At 40.1% G+C, this 18,437-nt stretch overlaps 1 protein-coding gene across 1 annotated transcript in view; it reads left to right on the top strand.

Moving 5' to 3' along the window:
* Positions 1-5,190: 5,190 nt before the first annotated feature.
* TCEA1 (transcription elongation factor A1) overlaps positions 5,191-18,437 on the top strand; it is a 43,823-nt gene continuing 30,576 nt past the window's right edge. Inside the window, exon 1 of the mRNA XM_047073927.1 lies at positions 5,191-5,497. Within this exon, the coding sequence (XP_046929883.1) occupies positions 5,435-5,497 (63 nt within the window). The 5' untranslated portion in view covers positions 5,191-5,434. The remainder of the gene's footprint in view (positions 5,498-18,437) is intronic.

Genomic DNA, 18,437 nt, shown 5'->3' with positions numbered 1-18,437 from the left:
TCCTTCCTTCCTTCCTTCCTTCCCTAAGTCAGAACTCTCTCAGATTGGGGAAATAGCTATGTGGAGGATGTTGCTCAAAAAATATTTAAATGCAAATGAACCAGCCGCTAACACCTGGGGAAAAGGATATAAGTTGGGGCAAAAAATAGATACACTGAAAAGCCTGGGAAGAAAAAGCTAGGGAATGAATGAGATGTCCTGGGGAATAAAAGCTTGGAAAGCTTCCACGATTCTTGGAAAGGTAGGAAATGAATGGAATGTTGCATGCAAGTTGCATAAGAGAATATTATGAACAACTGTACGTAAAAAATTTAGATAGTCTGGTGAAATGAACAAATTTCTTAGAAACATACACACTAAGGTGACATACACCTTACAAAGGTGACTCAAGAAGGTGTACAAACATACAAAGGTGACTCAAGAAGAAATAGAGAGTCTGGACAAACTTATAAGTGATTGAAGGAGTAACCAAACGTCCCAACAAAGAAAAGCCCAGGACCAGGTGGCTTCACTGGTGAATTCTACCAAACATTTAAAGATTTAACACTAATTTTTTTCAACTCTTTCAAAACAAAAGAGGATGGAACACTTCCTGATGCATCTATGAGGCTAATATTATCCAGATATCAAAGCCATTTAAAGACAACTACAGACCAATTTTCTTTATTAGTATAGATACAAACATCCTTGACAGAATAATAGCAAACACAATCCTGGAGCTTATATATGTGTGTGCATATATATGTATATTTAAAAATATTTATTTGTTTAAGTTATCTCTATACCTAACATGGGGCTCAAACTCATGACCCCAAGATCAAGAGTCCCACGCTCTTCCAAATGAGCCAGCCAGGCGCCCCCAATCCTGGAACATATTAAAAGGATTACACACAATGATCAAGTGAGATATATGTCAGGAATCCGAGAATGATTCAACATATGAAAATCACTCAGGGGCGCCTGGGTGGCTTGGTCGGTTAAGCGTCCGACTTCGGCTCAGGTCATGATCTCACGGTCCGTGAGTTCGAGCCCCGCGTCGGGCTCTGGGCTGACAGCTCAGAGCCTGGAGCCTGTTTCAGATTCTGTGTCTCCCTCTCTCTCTGCCCCTCCCCTGTTCATGCTCTGTTTCTCTCTGTCTCAAAAATAAATAAATGTTAAAAAAAAATTAAAAAAAAAAAGAAAATCACTCAGTATAATCCACTATATTAATACAATGAAGGAAGATTTTGACATAATCATCTCAACTGACACAGAAAAAGCACTAGACTAAATTTAACAACTATTCAAGAGAGAAATGCTCAACAAACTAGGAATAAGGAAACTCCCTTAGCATGATAAAGAGCATCTGTGAAAACCCCACAACTAACATCACACTTAATGGTGAAAGCTTTCCTTCTAAGATCAGGAATAGGAGAAGGATTTCTGCTTTCACTGTTCCATTCAACGTTGTATTGGAAGTTCTGTCAGATCAGTTAAGCAAGAAAAAGCATTAGGGGCACCTGGATGGTCTCTTGATCTCAGGGTCACGAGTTTAAGCCTCAGGCTGGGGGTGGAGCCTACTTAAAATAAAGAAAAGAAAAAGAAACAAAAGGCATGAAAATTGGAAAGGAAGAAGTAAAAGTCTTTCCCAGATGAAATAATTTTACTATGTAGAAAATCCTAAAGAATCCCCCCCCCCCAAAAAATAGAGCTAAATATACTCAGCAAATTTGCGGGATACAAAATCAACACATAAAAATAAGTTGTATTTGTAAACACTAGCAATGAACAATTTGAAAAGGAAATTAAGAAAACAATTCCAGGGGCGCCTGGGTGGCTCAGTCAGTTAAGCGTCTGACTTTGGCTCAGGTCATGATCTCAGGGTTGGTAGGTTTGAGCTCTGAGTCTTGCTCTGTGCTGACAGTTCAGAGCCTACAGTCTGCTTGGTATTCTGTGTCTCCCTCCCTTTCTGCCCCTCCCCCCACTCATGCTCTGTCTCTCAAAAATAAATAAATATTAAAAAAGTTAAAAGAAAACAATTCCATTTTCAATAGCATTCAAAAGAATAAAATACCTAGGAATAAATTTAACTGAAGTAAAAGATTTGTACACTAAAACCCACGAAATATGGTGAAAAGAAATTAAAGTAGATCTAAATATATGGAAAGACATTCCATTTCTTTGAAAGATTTTTTGTTTTTTAAGTAATCTTTACACCCAACATGGGGCCAGAACTCACAACCCTGAGATCAAGAGTCACATGGTCCACCAACTGAACCAACCAACTCCCAAGACATTCCATTTTTATGAATCGGAAGACTTAATCTGGTTTAAATGGCAATGGCAATCTTCATGGCCTTGGATTTGCCAATGGTTTCTTAGATATGACAATAAAAGTACAAACAACAAAATAAAACAGATAAATTGGACTTCGATAAAACTGAATAGATTTGTGCATCAAAGATCACTGTCAATACAACCCTCAGAATGGGAAACAATATTTGCAAATCATATCTGATGTCTAGTGTCGGAAAAATACAAAAAACTCTTAAAACTCAATAAAAGACAACCTGATTAAACATTGAGTAAAGGATTTGAGTTAGACATTTCTCCAGATGTACAAATGACCAACAAGCACAGTAAAATATGCTTAGCACAGTTAGTCATCAGGGAAGTGCAAGTTAAAATCCACTTGGCACCCACTAGGATGGTTAGAATAAAAAATATGTACAAAAACAAGCGGATGTGGAGAGACTGGAACCCTAGTACATTTCTGACGGGAATGCAAAGTGGTGCAGCTGCTGTGGCAAACAGATGGCAATTTCTTAAAATTAAATAATTACCCTAAGACCTAGCAACCCACTCCCAGGTACATATTGAAAAGAATTCAAAATTTTGTATATGAATATTCATAGCAGCACTATCACAAGAATCAAAATGTGGAATAGTGCAAGGTAAGTGGAAACGATGCACATGTACATCAATGAATGAAGGAAATAAAATGTGGTTTAGCCATATAATGTGATATTATTCAGCCATACAATGGAATGAAATAGCTGCACCATAAATAAACCTTGAAAACATTATGCTAAGTGATAGAGGCCAGTCACAAGAAGTCCCATATTGTATAATTTCATTTATATGAAAGGATCAGAATATTCAAGTCCATTGAGATAGAAAACAGGTTAGCGATTGCCAAGAGTTGGGGCAGGGAAATCAGGAATGACTGTTTGAAGGGTACAGGGTTTCTTTTTGAGGTGATGACATTTTCGGAAACCTTTTTGGAACTAGTGGTGATGGCTGTACAACGTCGTGATTGCACTAAATGGTACTGAATTGCACATTTTAAATTAGTTAAAACGGTACATTTTATGTTGGTGAAGTCATTTGTATATAGGGAGACACAAAATGTGGGCCGCCCCTGCCTAAGTCACAAATCAAAGTCAGCGTGCCCTTCATGGAAACACCTGTCAAGGAAACCTAGCCTACACCAATCACAATCTTCCAACTCAGCTTTAGCTAGCCTACATTAGCCTGGAAAACAGGACCTGTTATGTTTATAAGGAAATCTCGTACCTCTTAGTCAATCGGGACGTGTTCCCTCTTCGCCTCTTCAATGCTCTGTAAATCTCGCGCTTGTCCCAGATCCCTGGGGATCTGTGCTCCACTGCTTGTAAGGCAGTCTAGTCCCCCCATCGGTGGATTATTTTCTCTAGGATAAAGGATAGCAAGCTCGTTACTAAATTGTTCTAGTTTTGTCATTTGACAATATTGTGTGTGTTTTACCGCAGTAAAGACAAACTGATTCTTTGGGGGAAAAACAAAAATCACAGTTATTAAAGTAAATGTACAGGGATGTCTGGCTGGCTCAGTGGGTTAAGTGTCCGACTTCAGCTCAGGTCATGATGTTGCGGTTTGTGAGTTCGAGCCCTGCATCAGGCTCTGTGCTGACAGCTCAGAGCCTGGAGCCTGCTTCGGATTCTGTCTCCCTCTCTCTCTGCCCCTCCCCTGCTCGTGCTCTGTCTCACTGTCTCAAAAATAAATAAAACATAAAAAAAATTTTTTTAAAGTAAACGTACAAATCCACAATCATAAATGAAGATTTTTATACATTCATGAATAGAATACAACAAAGTGAGATATAAATATTTGAACATTAAGTTGTGGCCAATGAGCCTATATGGCACCTCCTATCTGCTATTATAGAATACAAATTCTGTTTCAGGACACACAGCATATTTATAAAAATGGACAAATCTTAACAAATACCTTAGAACCCGTTACTTCCCAGTCATATAGTTTCATTACAATGTAAGATGGGAATCAATAGGAAGATAATTTAAAAATGAAATGAAATACATGAAATCAACATTAGGGGGAAAAGTCAAATGCCTCTTCTCCCCAAATAACTGAGCTAGAAGTAGGAAAAAAAACATCTGTCATGTTAGTATAGAAAAAGCATTACTAGATGGTGCATTTTGATAGTTAAATCTGGTGTGGGGATATGTCTGCAAGTAGCATGAGTTGGTAGTAAAACGTGTAATTGGGCAAAGACCTACTGAAGAAGCCTATACTCTCCAGTATTAGTAACATAGGTATTTCAATTTTCTACATTGGCTTTGTGTCGTTAGTCATAACCCTTAAATTAAGGATGTCAACTTCCTCACTGATCTTTGGAAGCAGTTGAGATGCCTCATTTCTTTTTTGAGAACGTTTCTGTCAAGTATCATTCAACTCCACTCAAGTACTGTGTTCGACATTCTGAGTCTGAAAACAAGCCGGACTGGGTCTCGGTGCTTCGGCAGCTTACAAACGAGTTGACTTTTAAAAGGGGGACGCTTAAAAAGATCAAGTCCGTATTTTACGAGACTACTTCGGGAAACCGGGCGGGGCTCTGCTTTTCACGGTAGCCGCCTCTCACGGAAAAAAGGGTCGGGCTCCGACCGCCTTTAAAAACCGCCAACGTTCCGTCCCCCACGCCCGCCGCAGTCCCAAGCCCCGCGGGTCTCCGCAGCCTCTCCAGCTCCCCCCGCGCCGTGGTTGGGCCGGAAGCGCACGCGCGGCAAAACTCGGCCCCGCCTCCTGCAGACTTTTACAACCGCCTGGCGGGAAGCTCTCCCGCCCAGTTTGCGCCTCTCCTCATTGACGGCGCCTCGGTCGACGCCCGTCTGGCGGGAGCCTCGGCGCGCGGGTTCCCAGCGATCCGCCGTCGATTGGCAGTGCCTGAGCGGCGCGCGCGGAGCTCGACTGGCGCTGCCTGCGGGGGCGGAGTCGCTGTCTCGGCCGCCGCCGCCACCGCCGCCGCGGGCTTGGTTTGCGAGGAAGGGCCTAGGCCCGGGCCTGCTGTGGGGGGCTCGCCGCGCGCCTGGGCTCGCGTCCCGCCGTCCCCTCGGCCCCAGCTTCGCCCACTTCCGGACCCAGACGGGGCTGGGCGCGGGGAAGACCTGCCGAAGCCATGGAGGACGAGGTGGTCCGCATTGCCAAGAAGATGGACAAGATGGTGCAGAAGAAGAACGCGGTGAGCGCGGCGGGCGACGCGGGCCGGGAGGGAGGCCGGGCGGCTGGCGGGAGCCGGACGTGGCGGGCCTGGGGCCGGGCCCTCGGGGGCTCCCGGCCCGCCCCCGCCGGCCCTTCCCGCGGGGGAAGGCGGCGTGGACCGTGCCGGCGTCCTGGGGCAGGCGGCGGGGCCCCGCGCCGCCGGCGTTAGCACCCGTTCGGGGTACTTCCAAGTCTCTTCGTTGTTAGTACAGAGGAGTAAACCTGATCGAGGGTAGATTTACTCGCCAGTTACTTCGCCCATTTAGTTTAAGAATCGAGGAGTGTAGAGAGCCCTTCACAGTTTGGGAGGATTCGTTCCCTTTGCCGCGATCGCTGGCTAACAACTAAAAATAACATCGCATGGAGGTTTGTGAGACGTTCTGGACCTCAAGCGGATGAGTTACAATTCTTGTATCTTAATTTTTAGAAGAATGCTAACCATGCGCTTGATGTATCTCCACCACGCTACGGGTTTGTTTAGCAATCAAAAAGACAGGGCATGCTAGCGTCTTTGGCAAGTTGCTAAATGTGTTTTTCAAAAGTGGATCTTGTTAGGTGGTAGTATGTAAAAGAGCTATGATTAAAACGCACGCCCTCAGGGGTACTGACTGGTCGATGGATTTGGACAGCTGTCACTGCTGAGTACTCTTAAGTGGTTTACAGTTAATACCGGTGGCGTTATCTTGTTAATCGATAAAGTGTGTATGTATGTGAACACGTTGTGGTTTGTGTGAAGTCTTCCAGTTTTGCATTTTTTGTCCACCACTGTGTGTACTTTCAGTCCTCTGATGCAGTGTCACCTGTTTTCAGCTAAAACTCCATGATTGTCTTCGCCAGAATTTATTCCACCCTGCTGGGTACATTTTCAGCATCCGTGTATCTGAAATAACTTATTCCCGTCTACGAAATAAATTTCCTGTCAAACTAATGTGAAGGAGAAAGAGGATGCTCTGATTTGTACAGCACTTTGGAATTACAAAGCACCTGTGCAAAATTCTCTACAGACCCACGACACAGCTACGGTGTACCCATTTTGCAGAGTAAGAAACTGAGTCAGAGAGATTAAGTAGTTCGCCCACTTAAATTAAGTACTGAGCAATTTGGATTAAGCTAGGACCCAGGTTTTCTACTGGACAGCATGCCGGAGCAGAAAATAGTGTTAAACGCTGAATTTTTTAAGACTTTGTATATAGTCTCTTCCTCTTTTTTTAACAGGTGCATTGCCTGGCATGTAATTTCATACCCCGTTAATCTGTATTTGCAATTTTGGCCTTTTAAAATATTTCCTGTTTGTTTTCTGTTCCAGACATTAACCTTTACCGTTTAGTTTTCTCATTGATACGGCCCTTTCATTTCCCCACTGCAAGTGATGAGATCTGGTTATTTAACAGGCTGAGCATTTATTTTGTTTAAGCTGGAAAAGTTTTTTTCTTTGCCTGGAGTTCCCTGGATTCCCACAGTAGAAGCTCCTTGGGGAAAAAGGCCTTTTGTTGGGTACCTTTTTTCTCTACTCAGGCCATAATGTGTATCCATTAATCATCTAATGATTGTTTTCTTTCCTTGTAATAGGTGTTTCATAAAAATGACTAATTCCTTAGTGGATAAATATGGAGAAGACCAGTTTGTATTTATTTGCAGTTCTCAAGTAACAAGCAAATAATGAGTCTGGGTGAGAATGAGGAACAACTTTACAGACACTCCTCAAATCTCATTTATCTGATAGTTTGAAACTTTACCAATATGAAAACTTAACCCCAAAAAGAAAGATAAAATTGACTGGCTCTTTTATGTTTTTTGTTTGTTTGTTTTGTTCCTTCTTCTTTTCCCTGTATATCTTACAGAAATTCAAATTGGCAAATGAAATAAAGAGAAAGGGGTCTTGAATGACTCTCTCTTTGCCTTCCAAAGCACATCATTCCACAAATAGCTTTTTTAAAAATTAAAAAAAAATTTTTTTAATGTCTATTTATTTTTGAGAGTGAGAAAGACAGAGCATGAGCAGCATGAGCATGAGGGGCAGAGAGAGAGGGAGACACAGAATCCGGAGCAGGCTCCAGGCTCTGAGCTGTCAGCACAGAACACACGGGGCTGGAACTCATGGACTGCAAGATCATCACCTGGGCCGAAGTCAGACGCTGAAGTGACTGAGCCATCCAGGGGCCCCTAAAAATTTTCTTTAGAGAGCGTGAGAGCATGAGCAGGGGAGAGGGGCAAAGGGAGGGCGGGGGGGAGAGGGAGAGAGGGGGAGAAGGGGAGGGACAAAATCTTAAGCAGGCTCCATGCTCAGTGTGGAGCCCAACACGGGACCTGATCCCATGGCCCTGGGATCATGTCCTGAGCCGAAATTAAGAGTTGGACCCTTAAGCGACTCAGCTACCCAGGTTCCCCCACAAAGAGCTTTTAAGGAGGTCAGTAATTTAACAGAAGTTGTTCTGGGGTTTGTAGGATTATGGTAGATTTGTTTCTCCCTCTTTTTTTTTTTTTTTTTTTTTTGTGTGATGTCCAGATTTTTCTGTGAGCTTTTTAAAATATTAAAAAAAATTTTTTTAATGTTTGTTTTTTTGACAGAGAGCGAGAGAGAGCATGCATGAGTTGGGGAGGGGCAGAGAGAGAGAGGTAGACAGAATTCTCTGAAGCAGGCTCCAGGGTCTGAGCTGTCAGCACAGAGCCGGACGCAGGGCTCGAAATCACGAACTGTGAGATCATGACCTGACCCGAAGTCCGACACTTAACCAACTGAGCCACCCAGCTGCCCCTAAAATATTACTTACGCTAGGGGTGCCTGGCTCAGTTGGTTAAGTATCGGACTTCGGCTCAGGTCATGATCTCACGGTTCGTGGGTTCGAGCCCGGCGTCGGGCTCTGCTGACAGCTCAGAGCCTGAATGGAGCCTGTTTCAGATTCTGTGTCTCCCTCTCTCTCTCTGCTCCTCCCCTGTTCACACGCTGTCTCTGTCTCAAGAATAAATAAACGTTAAAAAAAATTTATAAAAAATATTACTTAAGCTATGAAAAAGTAAACTTTGCTTGAAGAATAGTAGTTGTCCTCTTTAATTGACAAGTTTAAGTGCTGTTGTTGGATATTGTTTTGTTTTAATAAAAAGGTTAGGTGTCACCTTTAAGTAATAATAAAAACAGCTACTATTTATTGAATTATTACTCTGAGCCAGGTATTCAGCTAAGTATTGCCTACCTATTCCTCAGTTTTACAAGATAAGTATTTCAAAAGTAAGGAAACTATTTGGAAAGTAAAGTGAGTTGTCCTAAACCAAATAGCTAGAAATGAAGAGGTGAATCTAAATCTGTTTTGCTTAAAGTCAGTACTATGTTAAGCGGCAATGTCTCTAGAAGACCCGGTTTTTGAAACTTGCATGGGTGCAGTTAAGTGAATATAAGGCCAGGAAGTAAGGGTGTTTGTTATTCTGGGGCAGGAAGGTTTCCATAAATATCCAATCAGTATCCTGACCTTAGTATTTATCCAGAATGTTGCCCTATCTGTATAATTGATCTTAAACAGTGTTAGCAGTTTTACAAGTGCCCACTCTGAGGCCTTGATGAGCCACGTAAGTTAGTTCCAAATATTCAGATATTCGTTTTTTTTTTAAACTATCACTTAAAAAAAATTTTTTTTATTGTGTATTCCTTTTTCTAGAGAGAGAGACACACACACATAGAGCATGAGCAGGGGAGGGGCAGAGAGAGAGGGAGACGCAGAATCCGAAGCAGGCTCCAGGCTCCGAGCTGCCAGCACAGAGCCTGACGCGGGGCTCGAACTCAGGAACCGTGAGATCATGACCTGAGCTGAAGTTGGCCGCTTAACCGACTGAGCCACCCAGGCACCCCAGATACTAGTTTTTTTTTTAAGTTTATATATTTATTTTGAGAGAGAGCACATGCCAGTTGGGGAGGGGCAGAGAGGGAGGGAAAGAGAATCTTAAGCAGACTCCATTCTGTCAGCACAGAACCCAGCTCGAGGTTCGAATTCACGAACTGTGAGATTATGCCCTGAGCTGAAATCAAGTCAGATGCTCAGCTGACTGAGCCACCCAAGCACTGCTGGTATTTGTTGTTTTTTTTATAATTTTTACTTGATGTCAATAGGAAGTCTGACTCCTAATCTGGGCTCAAATCTTGGCTCTTCTGAACTTTAGCAGTGTGATCTTAGGCAAGTTCCTTAGCATCTTTAAAATGTCTTTTTTTTTTTTCTTTTGGTGGTAAATTGGAGATGACTTAGTAAAGATTAGATGAATATGAAATTCTTGACAATGCCTAAGATATGGTAAGGGCTAAAAAACCTTGTGTGTTTTTTTTGTAAAGGATTTATGACATGACTGTAGAAGAAGGAGTGAGGTAACTTAGAAGTTTCAAATTCATAGATTTTGTGAGTAGTGTTGAGCTTTGTTTATTATGATTTTTTCGGTGAAGGCTCGACTGAGTAGAATTCAGTTGTTAGGAGAGAAGTTGAAATTGTATGTCAAAATACAGGAGCTGGTATACATGGAATGTAAATTTTTTCTTTTTTTTAATTAAAATTTTATTTATTAGAGAAAGAGGCAGGGAGGGGTAGAGGAAGAGAGAGGGAGAGAGAGAATCCCAAGCAGGCTCTGCACTGTCAGCACAGAGCCTGATGTGGGGCTTGAACCCATAAACTGTGAGACCATGATCTGAGCTGAAATCAAGACTTAGACACCTAACCTACTGGCCACCTAGGAGCCCTAAAATTTCTAAGTCTTCTACCTGATTTGAAGAAAAAACTTCAGTTTTCATATGAGGGTTAGACTGATTAGTATAAATCAAAATTTAGAATGACTACACATAGTTTTTAATTTTTTTATTAAATTTTTTTTAATGTTTTATTTTTTAAGAGAGAGGGACAGAACACAAACAAGGGAGGGGCAGAGAGAGAGGGAGACACAGAATCTAAAAACAGGTTCCAGGCTCTGAGCTGTCAGCACAGAGTCCAGTGTGGGGCTTGAACCCACGAACCATGAGATCATGACCTGAGCTGAAGTTGGATGCTCAACGGGCTGAGCCACCCAGGTACCCCTGACTACACACAGTCTTTAAAAACAGTCTTATTAAGATATACAATATAGTTCACCCCTTTAAAAGTGTACAGTTTGGGGCACCTGGGTGGCTCAGTCGGTTGAGCATCCGACTTCGGCTCAGATCATGATCTCATGGTTTGTGAGTTCGAGCCTTGCGTTGGGCTCTGTGCTGACAGCTTGGAGACTGGAGCCTGCTTCGGATTCTGCGTCTCCCTCTCTCTCTGCCCCTCCCGTGCTCATGCTCTGTCTCTGTCTCCTTCAAAAATAAATAAACATTAAAAAAATTTAAAAATCTTTCTACTCCTACCCCTCTCTCTCAAAAATGAATAAACATTAAAAAAAATGTAAAAAAGTGTGCAATTCAGTGGTTTTTAGTATATTCACAGATTTGGGTAGCTCTTACAACACTAATTGAAGAGCACTTTGATCACTCCAAAAAGAAACCTGTACCCATTAGGTAGTCACCATGTATCTGCCCCCGCAACCACTTATCTGTTTGTCTGTGGATTTGCTGCTCTGGACATTTTCTATAAATGGACTTATACCACGTGTGTTTGTATAAATGGAATCACACAATATGTGGTCTTCTATGACAGGCTTCTTTCAGTTAGTGTTTTCAGGATTCATCTATACTAACAGCAAGTATCAGTACTTTGTTCCTTTGTGTTGCAGAATAGCACTCCACTGTACTGGTGGACGTACCACATTTTGTTTATTCATTCATCATTTGATGGACATTTTGGGCTGTTTCCACTTTTTTGACCATGATGAGTAATGCTGCTAAGAACGTTTTGTGCAGGTGTTTGTGTGGACATATGTTTGTTTTTTGGTTTTTTTTTTACTCTTGGGTATATACCTAGGAGTAGAATTGTTAGGTCATATAACTATGTTTAACCTTTTGAGAAATTGACAAACTTTTTCCAAAGTTGCACGATTTTAAATTCTTATCAGCAGTTGGTGGGCATTCCATTGCATGGAGTCTTCATCAACACTTGCATGTTTTTTGATTATAGCCATCACAGTGGGTGTAAAAAGGTGTCTCATTGTGGTTTTGATTTGCATTTCTCGGATGACTGATGATGGTGAAAATTTTTCATTGTTGGCCATTTCTATATATTTGGAGAAATGTTCAGATCCTTTGCCCATTTTTAAACTATTTGTATTTTTGAGTTGTAAGAGTTCTTTGTATTCTGAATATTAGACTTATGGAAGACAGGATTTGTACATATTGCCTTGCATTCTGTGGGTTATCTTTTCACTCTCTTGATAGTGTCTTTTCTTTCAGTTTTGATGAAGTCAATTTTATATATTTTTTCTTTTGTTTGGTGTAGAATAAATGCACATTTGAGATGACATAATAAAATTATAATTTCTAGTATATAGTGATGTTCCTGAGCCATAATTCAAATATTTACAGTGTTTCCTTTTAAAAAAAAATGAATAGCATCTTAGTTTTTTAAGCCTTGAAATCTTATAATTCTTACTGAGAGGTGTTTGAGTTGATTGAGGTTAAATAATGCTTACTTAAAATGCTGGTTTATGGCTTTTTGAGAATATTGTTATGATGGAAGTACATAAATCTTTTTATCTCTTTGTATCCCTTATCAACCATATCCTACATGTCAGGCACTCTATTTCAGTACTTCATATTTTTTTATTACTCCATTTGACCATTTGAATTCTTCTAGGTCAGTGTATTATGCTGTCCTACATATGAAGAAACTGAAGCTTGAAAAAGAAGTAACATTCTCAAGATCTTATAATTAGGAAATGGCAGTGAATAGATTTGAATTTCGATCTGATATATATATATATATATATATATATAGGTATATCTCTCTATATCTATATAGATATATCTCTATATATAGATATATCTCTATATATGTCACGCATATCTATACACACATACGTATGTATATATAAGTGTGTGTGTGTGTGTGTGTTCTTAACTGTATATTCCATGTTGCTTCCTTCTCCATACATCTTCTTGAGGAGGATGTTTGTGTCCTATACAAAGTTGTATATGCTCTGTGCTAAGTACAAGTTTGAATGCAATATTTTGTAAAAGTACTTGTTTCTGATGGCAGATAGTACCAACCATGTAATAAAGTCATGTGATAGTATTGTTTATTCTTCAGCCAGTACTGTGAACTAAATTTGACTCTGGAAGATAAGGTAGAATCTTTCTTTCTCTTGCATCATTATCTGTAGGAGATGCTGCAATCTAATAGACTTGACCTTTAGAGGCAGGTGATTATTGGGGAAGGATAGAATTTAGTTTCTTGTTTGGTAATGCTATTCACCCAAGTTCACAGAGCAGAACTGCTACCAGTGGACCTAGGAAATGGAGAGAGCAGCGGTGTGAGGGTCTGGAGATTATAATTCTTGTCCTTTTATATTACCTATCAGTTGGCCAAGTCACTTTCCTTTTCTGAATTTGTTTCTTTGTATAATTGAAGTTTTGAAGTAGATATTCAAAGGTTTATGTTTATTTTAAATTCCCTGAAGTCACAAAAGATTTGTCTTGCTCACTGTTGTATCCTCAGAGTTTGGTACACAGTGTTAGTATTTGTTGGGAGGCATAAGTATAATTTGACAGAAGTGAGTAGATTTCACCTTTTTTAGTTAGTAATAATCATATGACTGTGCAGGTTTCCTAAATTGTCTGGATTTTCAATTCCTCTTCTGTAAAATGGAGAGAAAAAGATTACCTTTTTCTATAGGGTTTATTGTGAAGATGGAATTGCATGTATATATATGTGTGTATACATACATATGCACATATATATACACACATATATAAAGGGCTTACCATGATGCTTGGCACATAGTAATATTCAAAGAAGCTTTTGTCACTGAATTAATATATATGATCATCTGTTTTTTGCCTTTTTGTTCATTTAGATTATCATAGTTGTTTATTTCTTAAAGAACCGTGATTGAAACATTCATCTTATTTGGCCAGAACACAGTGTAATTATGAGAAAGGTCATAGCGTCATCCAATTAATGTTATTTTGCTTTTTCTTCCTTCCATAGCTTGTATCTCTAATTTCAGTCTCACCAAAGAGATCTGAGTGTAAAGGGAGAGTGTGATGAAATTAATGCAAATCTTATCTATTGCTTGGAAAGCAACTTAAACCTTATGCCACATTGCTGATGTGTTAGAAGAATCAACTTTATATGTGGCAGACCGCATTATGTAAGTCTAAGGAGACGCTGCATTTTCAAGGACTCCTAGAAGTGTGGTTCTTTATCTTCCTCTCTAATTGATCCTAGGTCAGAAATGGATTGGAAAGTCCATGGAGGCATAGGTAGAAGAAAAACGTCTATGGTAGTTATAGGATACAAGTCCACAATCTCTTAATCAAAACTTTTAGAGTCTGATATATTTGAGAATTCCAAAATTGTCACATTTAAAAAAAAAATTTTTTTTATTGTTTGTTTATTTTTGAGAGACACAGAGTGTGAGCCGTGGAGGGGCAGAGAGCAAGGGACACACAGAATCTGAAATAGGCTCCAGCTCCGAGCTGTTAACACAGAGTCCAACGTGGGGCTCGAACTCATGAGCTGTGAGGTCATTACCTAGCTGAAGTCAGATGCCTAACCAACTGAGCCACCCGGATGCCCCTCAGGTTTTTAAAAATTAAAAAAAAAATCCATATTTTTAATTTGTTTATTTTAACCATGTTTATTTATTTATTTTTAATTTACATCCAAGTTAGTTAGCATATAGTGCAACATGATTTCAGGAGTAGATTCCTTAATGCCCCTTCCCCATTTAGCCCATCCCCCCTCCTACAACCCCTCCAGTAACCCTCTGTTTGTTCTCCATATTTAAGAGTCTCTTATGTTTTTTCCCCCTCCCTGTTTTTATATTATTTTTGCTTCCTTTCCCTTATGCTCATCTGTTTTGTATCTTAAAGTCCTCATAATGAGTGAAGTCATATGATATTTGTCTTTCTCTGACTAATTTCGCTTAGCATGATACCCTCTAGTTCCATCCATGTGATTGCAGATGGCAAGATTTCATTCTTTTTGATTGCTGAGCACCTCAGGTTTTATTAAGATAATATGGTGCATACATTATATATCTTCAACAGGATCTGGGCAGTTCCTAGTAATCAGACATTAACATTTTTATAGTGAAATGTAGTACTGTCACACGAAGTGGGATATATAGAACATAAATGGCTTTACGTATGTTGAGATTAGGTGTTGTTGGCAAATGAGTTTGTTGAAAATCTGTGAGAAATCTTGCTTTTCAAAGGTTTTTGGTTTGGGGATTTATAGATGTGGGATTGAAGAACCCATTTGCTCACAAGATGTCATTTCTGTAGAATTTCTGATTAACAGTAAATTTATTTATTTATTTATTTATTTATTTATTTTTATTATTATTTTTTTTAATGTTTATTTATTTTTGAGACAGAGAGAGACAGAGCATGAACGGGGGAGGGTCAGAGAGAGAGGGAGACACAGAATCTGAAGCAGGCTCCAGGCTCTGAGCTGTCAGCACAGAGCCCGATGCGGGGCTCGAACTCACGGACCGTGAGATCATGACCCGAGCCGAAGTCGGACGCTTAACCGACTGAGCCACCCAGGCGCCCCTAACAGTAAATTTAAAGTCAGTGTTGGTTTTCTTCTCTAACACCTGCAGTGTTTCACTGTTTTTAGTTACCTCTAAAAATAATTTGTAGAATTTTAAGATCAGAAGGGATCTTTAAGAAGTAAATCGTTAAAATCCTTCATAATAAAAAAACAAAACAGGTGCCTGGGTGGCCCAGTCGGTTGACTGTTCAACTCTTGTTTTTGGCTCAGGGTCATGATCTCATGGTTTGTGAGATTGAGCCCTGTGTCAGACTCTGTGCTGAGTGTGGAGCCTGCTTAGGATTCTCTCTTCCCCCCCTTTTCTTTCTCTCTCTCTCGTCCCCTCTGCCCTTCTCCCCTGCTCACACTCTCTCTAAAAAAAAAAAAAACTTAAAAAAAATCCTTCATAGTAACCTGTCTCATAATTGTTTTTGAACTTAAGTTTTAAATTAAAATAACATACCTGTTGCCAGAAGGAAAGTTAATGTTTTTTTATTCTCCACAGCTGAGTCTGTTGTCTGTCAACTTTATTTTTTTTAATTAATTAATTAATGAAATCTCTGCATCCAACATGGGGCTCTGACTCATGACCTCTGAGATCAAGAGTTGCATGCTTTACCCACTAAGCCAGCCAGGCACCCTGATGTCAAGTTTATTTTATTTTACTTATTTTTTAAGTGTCAGTTGTTTTTTTGTTTTTTTTTTTTAAGTTTATTTATTTTGAGAGAGAGAGCGCATACCCAGGGGAGGTGCAGAGAGAGAATCCCAATCAGACTGCGCTGTGGGGCTTGATCTCACGACCTGGAGTCATGACCTGAGGAGAAATCAAGAGTCAGATGCATAACTGAGCCACCCGGGCGCTCCTGTCAAGTTTAAATGGAAAAATTACATGACTGGAAGCCTTGACTCAATTTTATATTTAAGAAATATGATAATGCCATGAGGGTTCCGTGCTTGTTTCTTCCTTGGGGGTACATGTTGAGGGACATGCTCTGGGGCTTTCTAGTTCCCTGGGGTATGCTGTGTTTCATTGATTCGTAGGGTGCCTAGTTTTTGTATTTTACCATTTCAGAAAGCAGAATGAGTTACACATGTATTGTCGACCAGATGGCTATTGGGATGTACTTTCACAGGCAGAACATCAAACCCAGCATCAACATTTGCAGAGTGGGTGTCAGTGGCTTGGAAGAAACTCTTAAAGACATTAGTGGAGTGCTCTTTGAACCTTAGGGAACCAAATGGTTGAAGAGCAGTGGGGGTGAAAACAACTAGCTCTCTACACACTACAAAGCCAGGTAAGAGCTAAAGGCTTTTAGCTCTTTGATGGCTTCTTCTTCTTCTTCTTCTTCTTCTTTTTAATGTTTTATTTATTTTTGAGACAGAGAGAGACAGCATGAGCAGGGGAGGGGCAGAGAGAGAGTGAGACACAGAATCTGAAGCAGGTTCCAGGCTCTGAGCTGTCGGCACAGAGCCCGGTGTGGGCCTGGAACCCATGGGCCATGCGATCATGGCCCTGAGCCGAAGTCGGACACTCAACCGACTGAGCCACCCAGGCGCCCCTTTGATGGCTTCTTTTATGAAATGCTGCATTACTACTGTTTTCTCTACAACTTTTTTGTGGATAAAAACAGATATAATTGAATCTGAGTCAATAAGTGATTCATAATCATTGGATTCTGAATGTGAAGTAGTTTTAGAAGCACCTTAGCTAATTTATTTTGCTTATGTTTTTCTTTTATGTATGTAAAAGGTGGCACATGATCAAAACTTCAAGTTTACAAGAATTATAAAAGTGTGAAGAAGTGATAAGAAAATACTATGATAGTTTAATAGTTTTTTTATTAGTGGCATATAGAATAATGTGTACAAATATAGTACATTAAGTGAATATTAAACTAAGTAAAATATGATTAAGTGAGGGTATTAGGTTAAATATGATACATAAATGAATATCAAATTGGAATATTTGGCCACAAGGTATAAGGTGGTGCTGTTGCTTCTCATTTCATTCCTTTTTTAATTTCAGGTGCTTTATGTAATTCTTTTAGGAGTCTTATTTTGTTCTGTCTTCATCATCTATATGGGAGTCTTTGATTCTAGATGGCAGTGGACAGGCCTGTGAGCTTAACATACATCTTAATTCTGAATTTTCTCTCAGAATCTGCTTTTTACTACTTTGTAGGAATTAGGTAGACAGTATTGTTTCTGTGGTTTTTTTTAATTAAAAAATTTTTTTTAATGTTTTTTTTATTTTTGAGAAGAGAGAGAGTGTGAATAGGGAAGGGGCAGAGAGGAAGAGAGACACAGAATCTGAAGCAGGCTCCAGGCTCCAAGCTGTCAGCACAGAGCCCAACGTGGGGCTCAAACTCATGAACCGTGAGATCATGACCTGAGCTGAAGTCAGACGCTTAACCGACTGAGCCATCCAGGCGCCCCAAATTTTTTTAATGTTTTATTTGTTTTTGAGAGAGAGAGAGACAGAGTGTGAGTGGGGGAGGGCCAGAGAGAGAGGGAGACACAGAATCGGAAGCAGGCTCCAGGCTCTGAGCTGTAAGCACAGAGCCCAACGTGGGGCTTGAACGCACCAACCGTGAGATCATGACCCGAGCTGAAGTCGGTCGCTTAACCGAATGAGCCATCCAGGCACCCCAACAGCAGTGCTTTTCTGACAGATGAGTAAGAAACAGGAGACCTCAAGAGAATTCTAGTAAAGACAGGCCCTTTCCCACTCTCACTGTGTGTGAATGCTAGAGGTGCTATAGTATCTTCTGACCCCCGTTCCTGCTTTTTCAGGGTTGGCTCCTTAATCAAATAGGTGTTCTTCATGGAAATGTGGGGTGTGTTATGCTACCAGGGTAAGAAACACATTTTACATTTCAAATTTGGACACATATAAACAAATATTATTTAAAATGAACTTTAACAAACAAGTGCTGGTCATAGTCCAGTAAATGGATCTTATGTTCCTTTAATGAGTTGCAATCATTATTTGGAAAACACTACCCCTCTTTCCCTGCCCCCCTTTATGTATGTATGTATACATATATATATGTGTGTGTGTATATATATACATATATATGTGTATATATATATATATATATCATCCTGGTATGCACACATATATGTGTATATATATGTATACATATATATATACATATATATATACACACACACACACACACACACACACACACACACCATCCTCATATGAATAAGTGAGCCATAGTGAGTTGTGGATGGGAAAACGTAAATTTAAATCTCTAGTTAGTCCTTGTTTTACCA

This window comes from Lynx rufus, unplaced genomic scaffold (genome assembly GCF_022079265.1).
Source record: "Lynx rufus isolate CCGP_SWC_20201006 ecotype Redwood Valley unplaced genomic scaffold, mLynRuf1.p SCAF_12, whole genome shotgun sequence".
Classification (NCBI taxonomy): domain Eukaryota; kingdom Metazoa; phylum Chordata; class Mammalia; order Carnivora; family Felidae; genus Lynx; species Lynx rufus.
Note: the sequence above shows the minus strand (reverse complement) of the source record. Positions and strands in the feature narration are given on the sequence as shown.